Below are 16,149 nucleotides of genomic sequence, written 5' to 3'. Positions count from 1 at the left end.
ACAATTGCTGAGTAATAACTCGGGCTGCATAGACAAAGCTACAAGAAGGATATAAGGGAGATACCGCTTCTTAAGTAAACATCCTGTTCCCACCCCACGTAGAAATAAAGAGGCACATAGGCTTCAGAGGAAAAGAGCAAGTGCTGTGTAACACCATCCAATTATTCCTGACCGACTGCTGGGGGAGAACAGGAGAAACCTTGAATGCTTAGTTACAAGTTTGAGGGGAAGGGGAAAAGACAGAGATATATTTAGAAATTGATATTGCAGTTACCTTACGGTTCTTTTATTTTTTTCTGTCCTTTCCCTTTGTTCTCACTGTGGCAAGAGTCCAAAGTTGAGAACACAGCTGTGCATGGAGGAGCTAGTGAGCAATGCCAACAAACAAGTACAGGCTGCAGCTTTTTGTGTTTGACTCAAAAGGGTGTTGGCTAAGCCAGTCCACACTGGACATGTTGGGATTCATAGCACATGAGATGTCCCAGCAACTTCCTTCCTCATCCCGGTTGTAGCCCCTTATTTCTGAGAATTATTCAAGTTCTTTGCCACGTAATTTGTGGGGGGGGGAAGAAGAGGACTTGCAACTTCATGCATTTTTCTTGGGGTAATTCCGTTGGAATGGGTAGAAAGAAGAGATGGGCAACATGCAGTTCCTTCTGTGTCGCCTGCCCCTAGCTAGGAATCCTTTGCATCTGCATGACAACACCTAAGGTCCCCTACCTTCTGGGTAGCCAGTCATTGCCAGGGCAGTAGAGATGATTAAAGGATTAATTTGAAATCTTTGTTACCGGGTAGTTGGCCTTGGTTATATATTGCCTTCTATGGATGTATCTAGGACCTAGCAGGATACTTTGCTCTTTGTTTTTTACTTCAGCTTCGAACCTAAGTTGACATCCCTGCACTGGCTCCTGCATTTGGGAGACTTCCCTTATTTTTTTCCCTTGGCCTTGACCTGATAAACCAGGGATGTTTAAAAGGTGGGGATAGAGAAGACTCTGCCCTTGTTTCTCTTCTACAGACTCAGGAGATGTCTTGGGGACGGGACATCTTACTAGAGATTTTAGGTGAGACCAAGGCTTTGTTTTCAAAGCCAAATTCAACTTATCCCCCTGCTCCTGATAGAAAATTTCCCCCTCCTATTGGCAAATTTGGCTGGATTTTTCCTCTTTCTGTGGCATCTTAAAGCAGTGTTAAAGAAAGGCTTGGCCCCATCCCAGATCTTTATTATTAAGGGGAAAAATTTTTAACCCTAACCTCCCCACACCACCAACTGTACCTTTAGCCACTTGGCTAGTTCTTTGAGCTTCAAGCATTTGGTGGCAGAGATAAACCTTGATATATTTTACCTTCTTAAATTTCTCTTATCTCCAGTGTCTTTTCTACCTCTGATGCAGGGAAATTTTGCTTCTAAGACCTAAGATTGATTTGGGGGTATGTGTTGATCCGATGACAAGTGGAAAATGTGCTTTGCCTTCAGCGGAGAGTATTCTTACATAAAGTTTAAGATTATAAAAATAATATCATCCTCAACCAAAGCTTTACCTAACTTAGGGTGTCTATTCTGAAAGTGGAGTAAAGCTGAGAATTTACCAAAATGTGACTAAGGGTCTGGGATACCCTTTACTGAGAATTCCCTTTTCCCTAGACTTCTGTGAAATCTGGCATTATTTCATTTGGTAGAACAAAATTGGTAAGTCACCTCTTTTCCTGGCTTTTGATGGGACCCCTCTCTTCACCGTATGTTAAGGGCCTTTGGTACCCCAAAGGCTCCCTGTAATGTACCTGGACAGAAAAGGGGAGCTGTGCTACCAAACATGATGCATGCTGACTATTCTCGTGTCTGAGAGGCAGTGGAGCATGGCATATACAGGTTCTGAATTCAGATGGATTGGAGCTTCTCTCAGGGTTATTTTTCCATGTTTTAAAGGGAGCATACGAAGAGCTTCTACTTGTCAGGGTTATTCTAGGAATTAAAGAAGATAGTAAAGGCACAGCATGTAGCACATAGTAGGTGTTCGGTGATGTTCTGTGTGGAAGGTAAGAGCAGTTTTAGGGATAGATGTTTGCCACGCAGACTAACGGGTTAACATTCCCTGAGGCGGAGACATACTAGGCACCAGTCAGAAGTTGTAGAACTGGCTACTGATGAATTGACCTTAGCTAGCTTGTTCTGCTGGTTTGCTTGCTATGGGAGGGGGGGGGAGGAATGGGTCACTTGGCATTCCTTCCTCCACTGCAACACAAGCTACATGGGTGATGATGTAGTAGTTGACTGATCAGCATTGCCTGAGCACCCAGCTCTGCATTGCGCATAGTGAACAGTCAGCAGATGTCTGAGGCATGAGCGCAGGGAGCCACCATAACAGTGATGCTTACTTACTCCACCATCCCTCTACTGTCCGCACGAAAGAGGACAAGGCAGAATGATGAACGAATGTGTGTGTCAGTGTATGTATCATTTGGAGTTCAAGTCAGTACAGTGATTGGTACATTCTTAATTCGGTAATTATTTACTAAGCACCTACCATTTTGTTGCCTGCAGTGTAACACTCCCCTGTCCCTGTTGGTGCAGGGCCACGGGAAAAGTCCTGCCTGTTGTCACATTTTTTGAATGCCATTTAAAAATTCTCACTACCATTTCCCAACTACACACACACACACACACACACACACACACACACACACACGTAATCTTCTTCCACAGTCTTTTTATTTTTTATTTTTTTGTATTTCAGGGTGTCTGACATATCAGAAGGTGGAGCCAAGATCCAGAGTGGTGCCTGTGACTCATTAACTGCTGCCTTCCCCAGACAGAACCTCTGGCCCCTGGAAACCCAGATTCAACAGCTTTCTCTGACAGCACTTCTTCCACAATCCTTGATTCCATCACCACTGGAAACTTGAGAACCGGCTCTAACTATCCCCACTCCAAGGTGAGGGGACTAATGGGAATTACTGAGAACCTCACAGCTGCCCCCAAGTCCATTTCCCCTCACACTTGACTACAAATCTGCCCGTGTTTCTGTTTTTTACTGTGTAAAATATACCAATATACTCAGTCCTGTGTCCTAGATACAGCAGGGAGAGGGAAGAGGAGGGATAAAGGAAGTTGAGAGCTGAAATGGGAACCAGAGGCTAAAGTCTTGCATAGGAAGTAGACCTCTTTCTGAAGTGAAGGGGGAGTATATAGGGCGTAAACGCTATTACCAGCAAAAGCCTTGTGTGGAAGAATACAAGACTTGAGATGAATCGGCACTTAACTGTTTGACCTTAAATCATTTACCTTCTCTGACCTTAAATTGCTCGTCTGTAAGAAAGGACTCTTAAGAAGTGCCCTCTGCAGATTCTCTGTTCCAGCCCTTCATGCTGTTAACATTCATTTATTCTAATACTAGCTTGTCACTATTGTTGCTCGTTACCATGTACCACGCATTATATTAGATGATTTCCAAAAAATCAACCTCAACAATGGGGAGTGGTACTATTATTCTCTTTTCATAGATGAGAAAATTGAAGCATAGAAGAAATTAAATGATTTACCCAGAATTACATAGTGAATGGCAGGCAGATCCAGGATTTACACCAGTTCTGTCTGGTTGCAAATCTATGCTCTTTTCTACCTCAGCAAAGACTATGTAACAGAACACTTACGTTTAAAAGGAAATGACTAACTGCCCTTTCCAGTCCGTTTTTTTTTCGCCCACTGTGACTAGAGTTCTCCTACAGTACCCCTGTCCTCAAAGCCTCAGGACACCGTATTGCTACTTTGGGCTGAAACTGCAACCGTATTTCCTGGAAAATAAGACCTAGCCGGGTGATCAGCTCTAATGCGTCTTTTGGAGCAAAAATTAATATAAGACCCAGTCTTATGTTATAGGTCTTATATTAATTTTTGCTCCAAAAGACGCATTAGAGCTGATCACCTGGCTAGGTCTTATTTTCCGGAAACACGGAAGTCTCGCTCTTGCCGGTGTAACAGTTTAGGTCTTCCCGTCAGCCGGAACCACCCACACCACTGCTTGTGCTGTGTGGGGTGTACCTCTTCGGAGTTCCTGGAGGTGGTCCCAGGCCAGAGTGGCAGCTGCAGTAACCAATTGGCATGGGGATTGTTGGGCCAGAAGCCAATGAGGCGTCTGGTGAAGGACAAGAGGCGTTGATTTGTTTGAGGATGAAGGCAGCGGTCTGAAGGAACATGGGGCTGTATCAGAGGTGGCGACGGCTCCGGCTCGCAGGGTTACAAGCCTGCGCGCTACACACGGTGCGTGAGGTATCCAAAAGTTCTGAAGCTGCCGAAGCCCGAGGTGTAGGTTGTCAACCCAGCCTGACACCCCCTGCTCCCGCCCTGAGTCCCCGGACCCGGCTACGCTCGCATTTAGATGCTCTTTTCTAGGGTCAACAGCCTGGGGAGCGCAGGACGCCCAGCGCAGGGCCCTGTATCCTCTTAAAAACTAGGGATTAGGACCTCGGGCACTTAAATGTCCTCATCTCCCGCCATCCCCAGTCGCAAGAATAACATGGGGCTGGGGTTAACTCCTAACATCTTTCCCTCCAGGCAGCTGTGTCTACCCCTCCACACTGGTTGGTAGAGCGGCTGGGCCTTTTTGAAGAGCTATGGGCTGCTCACGTAAAGAGGTTAAAAAGCATGGCACAGCAGGAACACCGGACTATTAAGATAACACTTCCCGGAGGCCAGAAAGTGGAGGCTGTGGCATGGAACACAACCCCTTACCAACTAGCCAAGCAGATCAGGTACCAGGCCCATTCTCTACCTACCAGTGTTATCCTTCTATCTCTATGCTTCCTCTGGACCTGAGCAGGGAAAGAAAACTTCCTGTTTCTGTTCCATCCCATCAAGACAGCTTTTCCTGAGGATTCGTGTATTATATGCATTTGTTTCAGAGTCTGCTCTTCCTCTATTACCTATCGGGAAAAAAATGATAGGTTCTATTGCTCTGGTAACACATTTCCCCTTTGCAAGTTTGGAGTTGCTAAGTGATCAGCCTCTCTCTTCCCCTGTGGTTTGTAACCCTGTCTTTTTCTTTGTCCCCATCCCCTACTGCTGAAGTTCAACACTGGCAGATACTGCCGTAGCTGCTCAAGTGAATGGAGAACCTTATGATCTGGAGCGGCCCTTGGAGACAGATTCTGACCTCAGATTTCTGACATTCGATTCCACAGAGGGGAAAGCGGTAAGTTCCTTCCTTATGGCAAATACAGTGGCTACTAAACTAAAAACTATTTAAGTAGGCATTTCTAACATTTATTTCTTTTGCCTCAGTTTCTCCATTTGCATTTGGGAGGGAGACCTACCACAGATTGCTTGTCTTGACTATTCCTGGCTAAGCTGGAAACTTATGATGAAAGTTTTTACGTATCCTAGGTCCATTAAACAGACATCATTTGTGCTAGTGAAAGGGAGAGAAAATAAATTGAAAACAAGCAGGATTAATGCCAGGTCAGCCAATGCACCCTCAACTCTTGAGACACCCATTATAAGTCATCTGCAGCGTGTATTTAATTCTAATGTGGCTTCTTCAACTGAGCTGCACAACCTGGCCTGCTCCCCATTTTGTCCTCTTCATGTCAACTTAGGTAATGTAGACCTCATCTATTAGGATCCAGAAAATGGAGTTCTCATGTCACCTGTGTGACATGGTGACCAGTAAATGGTGACCAAATCCTAGAGCAGTGGTTGCATCACACTAGATTCCCGGGATAGGAAGAAAAAAAAAAAGAACTAAAAGACTGAGCAGTGCCCTTAGGAATCAGTCCTAAGAAAGTAGTTTACTCTGAAATCCTAAAGGAGATGTTATGGAAGAGCAAAGGAAGACCGGCCAGCCTCCTACAACTGTGCTCTGGGATCGGGAAGCACCGAGGAGTGGAGCTGGGGGTATTCTCTCCTTCGCACTGCTTCTACTGGCCTGCTTTCTTTTCTAGTCACTCTTTTCCTTTTTAACTATGTAGTGGTCACCACCTCCATTTTGTGGTAGTTATTCCTAAAAGAGCCAGGCTCACTTCACACCAGCTTCTCGGAGAAGATCAGAGAGCTAGTGTGAAAGGGGAAGGTTGTGAACTCGTGAACTCCTTTCTTGTGAATGCAGGTGTTCTGGCATTCCAGCACCCATGTTTTGGGGGCAGCAGCTGAACAACTCCTGGGTGCCATACTCTGCCGAGGTCCAAGCACGGAATGTGGCTTCTACCATGATTTCTTCCTGGGAAAGGAGCGGTGAGCAGTGCAAGGAAGGAGGAGAGTGATACTGGGTGGTTTCTTTTTTAGAGACTTCACCACATTTTATTTTTTCAGGTTTTTTGAGATATAATTGACAAATAAAATTCTAATATTTTTAAAGTGTATGATGTAATAAGGTCGTATTTGTATGCATTGTGAAAGCATTCCCACAATCGAGTTAATTAACACACCCATCACCTCACTTTTTTTTTGTCTGGTGAGACCGCTTAAGATCTACTCTAAGCAAATTTCAATTATACAATACAAAATTATCAACTGTAGTCACCATGCTATACGTTAGTTCCTCAGCATTGCCTTTATCTTATAACAGCAAGTTTGTACCCTTTTCCTGAGGTGCTTTCAGAGATCCTTTTCAGTTTGAAGGAGCAAACTGGGAGGCGGGCCTCCAGGCCTCAACTGTGACATTGGTGCCACCTTCTCTATTCATTCCTGTTCCTTCTCTTCTGTCTAGTTCTGCTGGAAACTTACCTTCTCTAGCCTTTAGGAATTCTTCAACTTTCATTTCATCCTTCATTACTATTGCTTTAATTTTGTCCATCCAGATTGCCTGCCCTCGTCTTTTCATTTCATACCTAGAGCATTTGCTCCAGCTGTAACATTTGTACCTGATTTCCTCTGCATGGTTTCTGTCAGTTTGTCTTTGCCAATCCTGCTAGATGTTTCTGGAGGGCAGGCTTTCACCCCCTAGCCAACAGGTATGTCACCCAGGTGCTGCTTCTAGAAGGATGCAAGCCAAGCCAGTTTCATCTTCCCAGGACTCTCCGGGGCTCAGAGCTGCCTGTTCTGGAGCGGATTTGCCAGGAACTTACCGCTGCTGCTCAGCCGTTCCGGAGGCTAGAAGCTTCCCAGGATCAGCTTCGCCAGCTCTTCAAGGTGGGGTGGGGAAGGGCAGAGGCATGAGAAGGAGTGGCTCTCTCGCAGGACATCGTTGTGGGGATCAAACCTTGTCTTCACTCTTCCCTTCTTCCAGGATAACCCCTTCAAGCTTCGCCTGATCGAGGAGAAAGTGACGGGTCCAACAGCAACGGTGTATGGGTGAGAGTTGTCAAGATGGAGAGAAACCGGGCGAGGTGGGGATGGCCAGAAGGAGGATAAGGAAAGGAAGATAGAATCCGTTGCTCCAGAAAAGGAAATGGGATCACAAATTGATTTTTTATCTCCCGTTGCTCTCTCTGTGAAACAGTTCTTCACTTCCTCTTTCTGGCAGCTAAAGGCCATGAGAGGGAAACAAGGAGAAGCCCAAGAATTGGGGAACCGCTCACTGGCCCCTTCTGTCCCACAGGTGTGGCATGTTGGTTGATCTTTGCCGGGGCCCCCATCTGCGGCATACAGGACAGATTGGAGGACTGAAGCTGCTCACGGTCAGTTATGAGGACAGACAGGCTGACACGCCTGCCTTCACTGGAGTGAGCGGGGGAGGGAGAGTGGGAACATGGTCCTCTCAGCCCCTTCTCCACTCTGACAGCTAAGTGGGGAGTCCAGGAGGAGAAAGACACTTAGTCCCTGCCTTCTCTTATAGAAACATTGAGTCTGATGGCAGGTGCAAGACACCCTGCCAGGGCCCAGAAGCCAATTCAAATCCCATGGTAGGACATCGGTGCTAAAGGAGATGGAGGGACAGGGTCGTGGAGGGCAAGCTCCTGTGACTAGAGGGGGCGTGGGACATCATGTGACAGGCACAGGGAGAATAGGCTAAGGCAAGGGAAGGCTTTTTATGAAAATACTGTCCCTGGGCAAGGTATGTTATTAGATGGAATAGGAGCTTCTATGGAGAGCAAAAAGCCCTGGACTGCAAACCTGGCCCTCTGCGCTTTGTCCTGGCTCCGCCACATAGGAGGTGTGTGGCCTGGGGTAAATCTCCTAACCCCTTTTTAGCATCTAGGAAATGAGGCTGTTTATTCCTGTCCTACGAGTAAATCCACATCTAGAGACAGAACCAACCAACAAACGCAGGAGGAAGTGTTTGAGGAAAAGTAAAAGTGCTGTGAGACTTTCTTGGTGGTACTTACTGTTCAAGGAAAGAACAGCAGAGGCGTTTGATTTCATGTGGCCGGGAACGGGGAATAGTGCGGGAGACGGAGTTTTCTAGCAGCTCCATCGGAAATTAGTGAGGGACTGAGAGGCCGACATTTGGCCGAGCTCCTGGTCACTCTCCTGAGCACTCACTGATCAGAAGGGGAAGGAAGTGAGTACAGGGTGCTGGCAGCGCAGTGGCCGTGAGTATAGGGAGAAAAAGGTGCAGGATAAGGCTCGGCTTAAGCAGGACACGTGTAGGAATCAAGAGCCGGGCACCTCCAAGGCTGTAAATATGGTAAAGGGCGTCTGGAGGACCATCCTGCTGGGGCGATGGTGGGAACAGTGGTGTATGCCTGTGGAGCTTATGCTGACAGCATCCTGAGGGCTTTGAAAGGGGTTGGGTGGCTTCAGTGGTCCCTGCCTTCCCTTTGACTCCCTGTGTCCTCCACAGAACTCGTCCTCCGTGTGGAGGTCTCCAGGTGCCCCCGAGACTGTGCAGAGAGTGTCAGGGATTTCCTTCCCCACAGCGGAGGAGTTGAAGGCCTGGGAAGAGTGGAGAGAGGAAGCAGAGCTACGGGACCACCGGCGCATTGGGAAGGTACAGAGACTGGGAAAATGGGAGCTGATGAGAAGGCTGGAGAGAGATGAAGGAACCCCACTGTGAAGCTGGGAGCAGATTCATAAACCAACAGACTCAGCAGCTCCGTCACTTATCTCTTTTGGGTCCCACACCCCTGTGTCTCCCTTGAAGTGACCATGGCCATTCCTGATCCCAGGAACAGGAGCTCTTCTTCTTCCACGAGCTGAGTCCTGGGAGCTGCTTCTTCCTGCCTCGAGGGACGAGGGTATATAATGCACTGGTGACTTTCATCAGGGTAAGGGGGCCCAGGTCCAGGGCAGGGAGGACTAGGGAGGGGCCAAGTGTTAAGAGAGGGAGATCAGAAGCATAAACACAAATACTGTAAAGTGTGGGGATCGTACTGAGACACTAGAAATGTGTGGTCTGCAGCGGGGGCATGTAGACTTAACTTGGTACTTAGTAGGTGTGGCTGCGATCAGTATGACCTGAGGGCCCAGGACAGTCACACAGCTGCCACCTTCCCTTCTCTCCCACAGTCACTTTGACCTGCTATGTCTGTACCCTGCTTTCCAGGCTGAGTATACCCGCCGTGGTTTCTCAGAAGTGAAAACCCCCACACTGTTTTCTACGAAGCTCTGGAAAGTGTCAGGGCACTGGGAGCATTATCAGGAGGACATGTTTGCCCTGCAGCCCCCGGGTCCCCAGAGGGACCACCCCACCAGCCACTCCCCAGACACACTCGCCCTCAAGCCCATGAACTGCCCTGCGCACTGGTGAGCCGGAGCCCGGAGGCCTGGGTCCTCCCCGGGCTGGGGCCACCCCGGGCTGGAGTCCTCCCCGGGCTGGGGTCCTCCCAGGGCTGGGGGCCTCCCAGGGCTGGAGTCCTCCCCGGGCTGGGGTCCTCCCAGGGCTGGGGTCCTCCCCGGGCTGGGGTCCTCTCAGGGCTGGGGTCCTCCCCGGGCTGGGGTCCTCCCAGGGCTGGGGTCCTCCCAGGCTGGGGTCCTCCCCGGGGTGGGGCCTCCCCGGGCTGGGGTCCTCCCAGGGCTGGGGTCCTCCCCAGGGTGGGGCCTCCCAGGCTGGGGTCCTCCCAGGCTGGGGTCCTCCCCGGGGTGGGGCCTCCCAGGCTGGGGTCCTCCCCGGGCTGGGGTCCTCTCAGGGCTGGGGTCCTCTCAGGGCTGGGGTCCTCCCAGGGCTGGGGTCCTCCCAGGCTGGGGTTCTCCCTGGGGTGGGGCCTCCCAGGCTGGGGTCCTCCCAGGGCTGGGGTCCTCCCCGGGGTGGGGCCTCCCAGGCTGGGGTCCTCCCAGGGCTGGGGTCCTCCCAGGCTGGGGTCCTCCCCGGGGTGGGGCCTCCCAGGCTGGGGTCCTCCCCGGCCTGGGGTCCTCCCCGGGGTGGGGCCTCCCAGGCTGGGGTCCTCCCGGGCTGGGGTCCTCCCGGGCTGGGGTCCTCCCCGGGCTGGGGTCCTCCCGAGCTGGGTCCTCCCCGGCAGCAGGTTTCTGAGTGTGAAGTAGCAGGAAGCCGCTTGCAGGAGTAGTGGGATGCCTGACTCAGTCTTGAGTGTGCCCTGTAGCTGCCCTTGTGAATTGGGCAAATCATTGAACCTCTAGGCCTCGGCCTCCTTGGGTGTGGCACCAAGGGCTTAAAGTTGCTGTCTGAGCTTTCCGTTTCACCTCAGTGCCTGTCACAGCGCGGGGCACAGTAACTGATGTCTGTCATTGTCGTTACCGAGACGTCCCTGTGGAGCCAGGCAGGGCTCTGGCCGTGATGTGTGGAGTTGGCAGGAGTCGGAGGGCACGCAGAGGGCGTGGGCGGCGATGCAGGGAGAGGATGCGAGGGGCGGGCACAGGAGCAGACTTCAGAGCGAGTGCTCCTGCGCCGCTGACCCCTGTGCACCCCAACCTCAGCCTGATGTTCGCCCACCGGCCCAGATCCTGGCGAGAGCTACCGCTGCGCCTGGCGGACTTCGGGGTCCTGCACAGGGCCGAGGCCTCTGGCAGTCTGGGGGGACTGACCCGGCTGCGCTGCTTCCAGCAGGATGACGCCCACATCTTCTGTGCGCCCGATCAGGTGGCGCTTCCCCAGCTGCTCCAGGGCCTCTGCCCACCTGCCAGCCTCCCTGTGAACCGCCCACATCCCAACCCTTGGCTGCCCTCTTTATATGCTGTAGTGCAGCGGCGTGCCACCCCGCCTCTCCTCTCTGTTTTCGCCCTGTTCCCCCAACCGCCCTGGCCCCAGAGCTCTAGCTCTAGCTCTAGCTCTAGCTAGCACTCAGCTCACCCCGCCTCATTTCCTGTCCCCAGCTGGAAGCAGAGATCCGAGGCTGTCTGGATTTCCTCCGCTCTGTCTATGCTGTCCTTGGCTTCTCCTTCCGCCTGGCACTGTCCACCCGGCCGTCTGGCTTCCTGGGAGAGCCTTGTCTCTGGGACCAGGCTGAGCAGGTGAGCAGGTAGAGCGGAAGCAGGGGCCGAGAAACCACTCTGCCATGGAAGGGGAGGGAGGCGGGAGGCAGGGTCCTCAGTAGAGGCCTGTGCTGGAGGGTCGTTTCCTGGGGCCCAGGATACACTGCTCATGCTCCTGTTTGTCTCATTCCCTCCAAAGGTCCTGCAGCGGGCCCTGGAGGAATTTGGAGAACCCTGGGACCTCAACCCTGGAGACGGTGCTTTCTATGGGCCTAAGGTAAGCTGGCGACTCTCAAGAGGGTTTCATTTATTTATTTTTTGTTTTTTATTAAATATTTAATAGATACAGAGGAATCGTTTTTAACTTATGTAGGATATAAGGAGTGATGTAGGTCTGCCCCCACAGGACGTCTGCTCTGTTGAGGGCTGTGGGAGGTACTGGGGGTTCCAGCGCTGTGGGATCAGTGCTGCACAGGCTCTAAGGGAGCGTGTTCCCCAGGAGGGTCGGGAAGGGCTTCCTGCAGGACTCCCTTTCCACTCCGAAGGTGATCGTTGGCCAAGTAAAGAGGTGTTTCTGGAGGGAAGCGGGTTGGCAGAGGCTGGGGGAAGGGTGAAAACGCACATGGTGAGCTGAAGAAGTGAAAGAAGTCGGGGAAGAAAAGAACAGAAAACTGTCTGCTGGGTTTAATAAAAAGGCTGTTAGGTTTTAAAGGACTATTTTTGATAAAGTGGAGACTGGGGGTGGAGTCAAGTGAACGAATGAACATAACTCAAGAAGTGTGGCTCTTAGCAAAGCAGAGGAGACAGCTAAGGGCCTGGGTAGTCATGTGTATGAAGGGAGACACTGGAGCACGTTTAAATGCTGTGATGAGAGGGCGCATATTTGGGGCGGGAGAAGTTGAAGTCGTTGAAGGTTACAGTAGAGGGACGTTCCTGGGGAGGTTTGGGGGGGTGGGATTGAGAGCTCTCCACAGAAGGGACCACCTTTGCCATTGTTTGGGGGACAGAAGGAAAGGCTGGGGGAGATGCAAGGAAGTGTATAGGTGTGGGGATAGAAGTTGAGACATTTTCCTGTCTCATGAGTTTAATTATCTGAATTCTCCATGAGATACGAGAAAGGATCATTTGATGAGAGGGGGGTGGGGGAGAGGAAGGTTGTTGGTGAGGGGGTGAAGGCATGAAGGGAGAGGAGAGAGCTTGAAAGGGCTTCAGGAGAACAGGACACAGAGCTGACTGGGGCAGCCAAAGGACTGGTGGCCGCAGCCGGGTTTCAGCTGACGTTCAGAACAGTGACTTGCATGGTGGCATCAACTCCTGGTTTTGCGTCTGTGTGACATGTGACATGGTGGGCAGCACCAAGCAGTGGTGTTGCAGGGCCAAGGAGGAGGAAGGTGATGGTGCCGCCAGGGTGGGCTTTTGCCGCGTGGATGTGACAGAACAAGGACGTGGGGAGCAGGGAGAGGGGTTACAACTAAGTTGGGAGGAGTCAGGTGGGCGGGGCCCGTGAATGGGAAGAAGAAAGAGGGGTTAAGGAAGGGAGACATTGAAGAGCTATTAACAGGAATAATTGTCAGTGCTGTAAAACCAAGACATGGTACCCAGAGCAGGTGTCCGATGCGTCGTCCAGGTGCAGCCATCTGGACGATGACAGGACGAAGGGTGGAGCCAGGGTGTGGGTGTGGGTGCAGGCCTCTGAGTAGGTTTCCAGGAATCGCGAGGCCAGCGTGTAGGTGGGTCACTCATGGAAATGTGGAGGTCCCCTCATATAAATACCACTGTTGAGTGGAAAGAGCCACCGAGAGTCACTGCTCGAGTCCCCAGGGAGTGGAGTATGCAGCCGGGTGACGTGTCTCAGAGCAGCCTGGGACGTGGGTGGGGAGGAGGGGTGGTGTGCACGGTGGAGGGTACAGGTTCTGGCTCCTCTCAGGCCCTCCCGTGTGTCTCCTGCAGATCGACGTGCATCTGCACGATGCCCTAGGTCGGCCCCATCAGTGTGGGACAATCCAGCTCGACTTCCAACTGCCCCTGAGATTTGACCTCCAGTACAAGGGGTATGGAACCCCGCCTGTCCCTGTCCCTGTCCCCGTCCCCGCGGCTGCCCACGGACTAGCTGGAGAACAATCTCCCTTTACACCTTTAAGCCCAGAAACAACCACATCCTCCACCCCCTCCCCTGCAGAGCCGGACTATTTCTAAACACTGAAAGCTGATCTTGGTTACACAGTCTGTGCGCTTGCTCCGTTCCATACACCCCTCTTTTTCCCTCTAAGGCAGGTGGGGGCCCTGGAGCGCCCAGTCCTCATTCACCGAGCCGTCCTAGGCTCTGTGGAAAGGATGCTGGGAGTTCTGGCGGAGAGCTGCGGGGGGAAATGGTGAGCCCCACCCCCCATCCCTGTTCTGGCCCCCACACGCCGCTGCAGATCCTGGCCCCCTCACACTGCTTCTGCCTCCCTCCCTAATCTGCTCCCTGCAGCCACGCTTGTCGGGGCCAGAAAAAATCATTTGCCCTCCTCTGTCCTCTCCCACGCAGGCCACTGTGGCTGTCCCCGTTCCAGGTGGTGGTCATCCCTGTGGGGCCCGAGCAAGAGGCGTATGCCAGGGAGGTGAGGAGGGGGTGGTAAGGACAGGCTGAAGCAAGACCATTAGCGGAGGGACATGGCACTGGAATGGCTGTGGCCTGGGTGCTAGAAAGTCAACAGCTGAGCAATGAGACAGATCCTGCCTTGTGGAGATGTATGAAAATTAAACAAATCGGCATACGTGAAATGCTGGCAATAGAACTTGGCATAGGAGGGGGCTTGGGTACATGGGGGCTTTAGTTTTCCTTTCTAGGGAGAAGTAAGGGTATGGATGGGCCCAGAGTGGAGCAGCTGCTTGGGTGGAGTGGTGGCTAGAGGCAGGCAGAGCCCAGGCACGTACCGGCTGGCTCAGCTCCTGGAGGAGGCAGGCAGAGAAGCCACAGGGGCTCGGGGAGGGGGCGCCTCAGTGTAGACGGATGAGATGGGGCCATCTGTGAGAACCGGAGAGCCTCGAGGACAGTACGAGGCTTATGAAGCTTGCTATCAGACTGTCCTAGCTCCCCAGACTCCCATTAAACGAAGTCCTTGTCACCACACCTCTGTCCCAGGCCCAGCAGGGCCTGCAGGCTGCAGGACTGGTCGGCGACCTGGATGCCGACTCTACACTGACCCTCAGCCGGAGAGTCCGCCGGGCTCAGCTAGCCAACTACAATTTTCAGTTTGGTGAGTGACCGCGTCCCACGCCTGCCTTCTACACTGTTCTTTCCTGTCGAGTACGCTGGTCATCTGCATGTTTGGGTTCACTGGGTCTCAGTTCCTGAGCTGGCTAGGAGCCAGGATTCAGGACGCCTGAGCCATTTGGGCCCTCGGTTTCTTCACCCCCTGACAGCCACCTCTGACCCCCCAGAACTGTTTTCTTCTGCCCTTACCATAGCTTTTGCTGTCTGTTAGCTTAATTACCCAAGGGAGCTCCAGAGCGAAAGGGACAGGAAGGGTTATTAAGGCATTAATTAGTTCACTTTGTTTATTCTAGACTAGATGGAGTCAGCCCCACGGGATGAGGAGAAAGGCCTTGTGGAGAAGAGGCTGGCCCTACCTGTTCTTTTATATTTTTTTTTTTACCTGTTCTTTTTATCATTTTCCAAGGTTCAGAGCTCTGTCTAAAAAGCAAGGAGCAGACACTTGTCAGCCAATTCTCTAGTTTTACACACCCACCCACACCGCCAGCACTTGGCACAAGCTGCCCCGTGATCCTGTGGACTTGTGTATGAGTCTTCCACCCTTGCCACCTCCCCTTTGTCCAATGTCCCACACATGTGCGTGCACATGCACACACAGACACACGCACATATGTATGCACACACAAATACACAGACATACACAGACAGACACACAGACACACGTGGACATGCACACACAGACACACATGCACAGTTTCTCTCTGGGTCACTTCTTGATCTTTGTCTTTCTCTGGCTGACCCTGCTATCTCTGACCCCTGGGCTCCTGACTGGAAGTGATAATGCCTGGAACATTCCTTATCTCCTCAGGATGAACAGGGAACTGAAAAGCAAGAGACAACTAAATATATCCTTCCCTGAACTAGATCTGGGCTCTGCTGTCACCCCACCTAAAGATTCGGATCTCTTCAGTTCCTGCTCAGCAAAGGGCCACATCCCCTGTGGGTGAGTGTGCCCGAGAGTCCTAAACCTCCCCTCTTCCTGCAGTGGTTGGCCAGAGAGAGCAGAGCAAGAAAACAGTGAACATTCGGACCCGGGATAATCGCCGACTTGGAGAATGGGACTTGACAGAGGCCGTGGGGCGGCTGCTGGAGCTACAGAACAGCAGGGTCCCGGATGCTGAAGAGATTTTCTGAGCATTTGCACAAGGACATGGCAGAGACCTGCAGGAGCCGCCAGCGTCCCTGAACACAGGGGAGGCCAACCTCACTGACAGAGTCCCCACTGGAGTCCCCAGAGCCCTCGGAACTCGTGTGGGGAGTCTGCCCTGGAAAGAGAGTCGGTCCCGGGAAGCTGTAGCTGTTTGGATGTGAGGAGAATGAAACGAAAAATAATAAACTGGAAGCTACTGAGGATGTGTCTTCATCTGACTCTCATAGGGGATAAAAAGGAGTTTGACTCTGTCTCCCTCTCTTTTGTCCCAGGGTGTTGGGGAAACTGAAAAGGTCTCTCACTGGTAGGGGAACCCCTGGGGTCACTGTCCTGCTCCCCACTCTGAACTCCTTAGTGTCCTGTTCCCCCAACCCCGGTTCAGCAGGTTGTCAGATCCCCTTCTCCACCTGCAAGTGGAGAAACTGAGGCACAAAACAAGCCCTCAGACACGCCTTGCTCCATGATTCTCAGAATCAGTTTCTCTGGGGCCCACAAGAA

General features: G+C 51.9%; 1 protein-coding gene across 12 annotated transcripts; it reads left to right on the top strand.

The window, feature by feature from the left end:
* Positions 1–2,556: 2,556 nt before the first annotated feature.
* Positions 2,557–15,851, top strand: TARS2 (threonyl-tRNA synthetase 2, mitochondrial). 12 transcript variants are annotated; one of them, XM_081025549.1, is made up of 18 exons: positions 2,557–2,933; positions 4,553–4,749; positions 5,066–5,189; positions 6,102–6,226; positions 7,006–7,123; positions 7,221–7,285; positions 7,533–7,611; positions 8,718–8,864; positions 9,043–9,141; positions 9,420–9,619; positions 10,748–10,910; positions 11,144–11,281; positions 11,442–11,519; positions 13,193–13,293; positions 13,513–13,614; positions 13,773–13,845; positions 14,370–14,484; positions 15,487–15,851. In XM_081025549.1, the coding sequence occupies exons 2-18, from the start codon at positions 4,643–4,645 to the stop codon at positions 15,633–15,635; spliced, it is 1,983 nt and encodes a 660-aa protein (XP_080881675.1). In that variant the 5' UTR covers positions 2,557–2,933; positions 4,553–4,642; the 3' UTR covers positions 15,636–15,851. The 12 variants fall into 12 exon arrangements, 10 of the variants coding, with proteins under 10 accessions (XP_080881675.1, XP_080881672.1, XP_080881670.1 ...); XM_081025546.1 differs by lacking the exon at positions 2,557–2,933 and adding an exon at positions 3,905–4,258 and having other exon boundaries at positions 9,043–9,111; XM_081025544.1 differs by lacking the exon at positions 2,557–2,933 and adding an exon at positions 4,046–4,258.
* Positions 15,852–16,149: the final 298 nt, after the last annotated feature.

This window comes from Rhinolophus hipposideros, assembly GCF_964194185.1.
Source record: "Rhinolophus hipposideros genome assembly, chromosome: 19".
In the NCBI taxonomy this organism is placed as follows: domain Eukaryota; kingdom Metazoa; phylum Chordata; class Mammalia; order Chiroptera; family Rhinolophidae; genus Rhinolophus; species Rhinolophus hipposideros.
This window is presented reverse-complemented; position numbering and strand designations above follow the sequence as displayed.

Excerpts from the sequence above, each read along its gene's own strand:
- TARS2 (XM_081025540.1), top strand. The coding sequence starts at position 4,193 with ATGGGGCTGTATCAGAGGTGGCGACGGCTCCGGCTCGCAGGGTTACAA. Across the intron at positions 7,286-7,532 it reads CCAACAGCAACGGTGTATGG|GTGTGGCATGTTGGTTGATC; the intron begins GTGAGAGTTGTC and ends TCTGTCCCACAG. Across the intron at positions 13,615-13,772 it reads GAGAGCTGCGGGGGGAAATG|GCCACTGTGGCTGTCCCCGT; the intron begins GTGAGCCCCACC and ends TCTCCCACGCAG.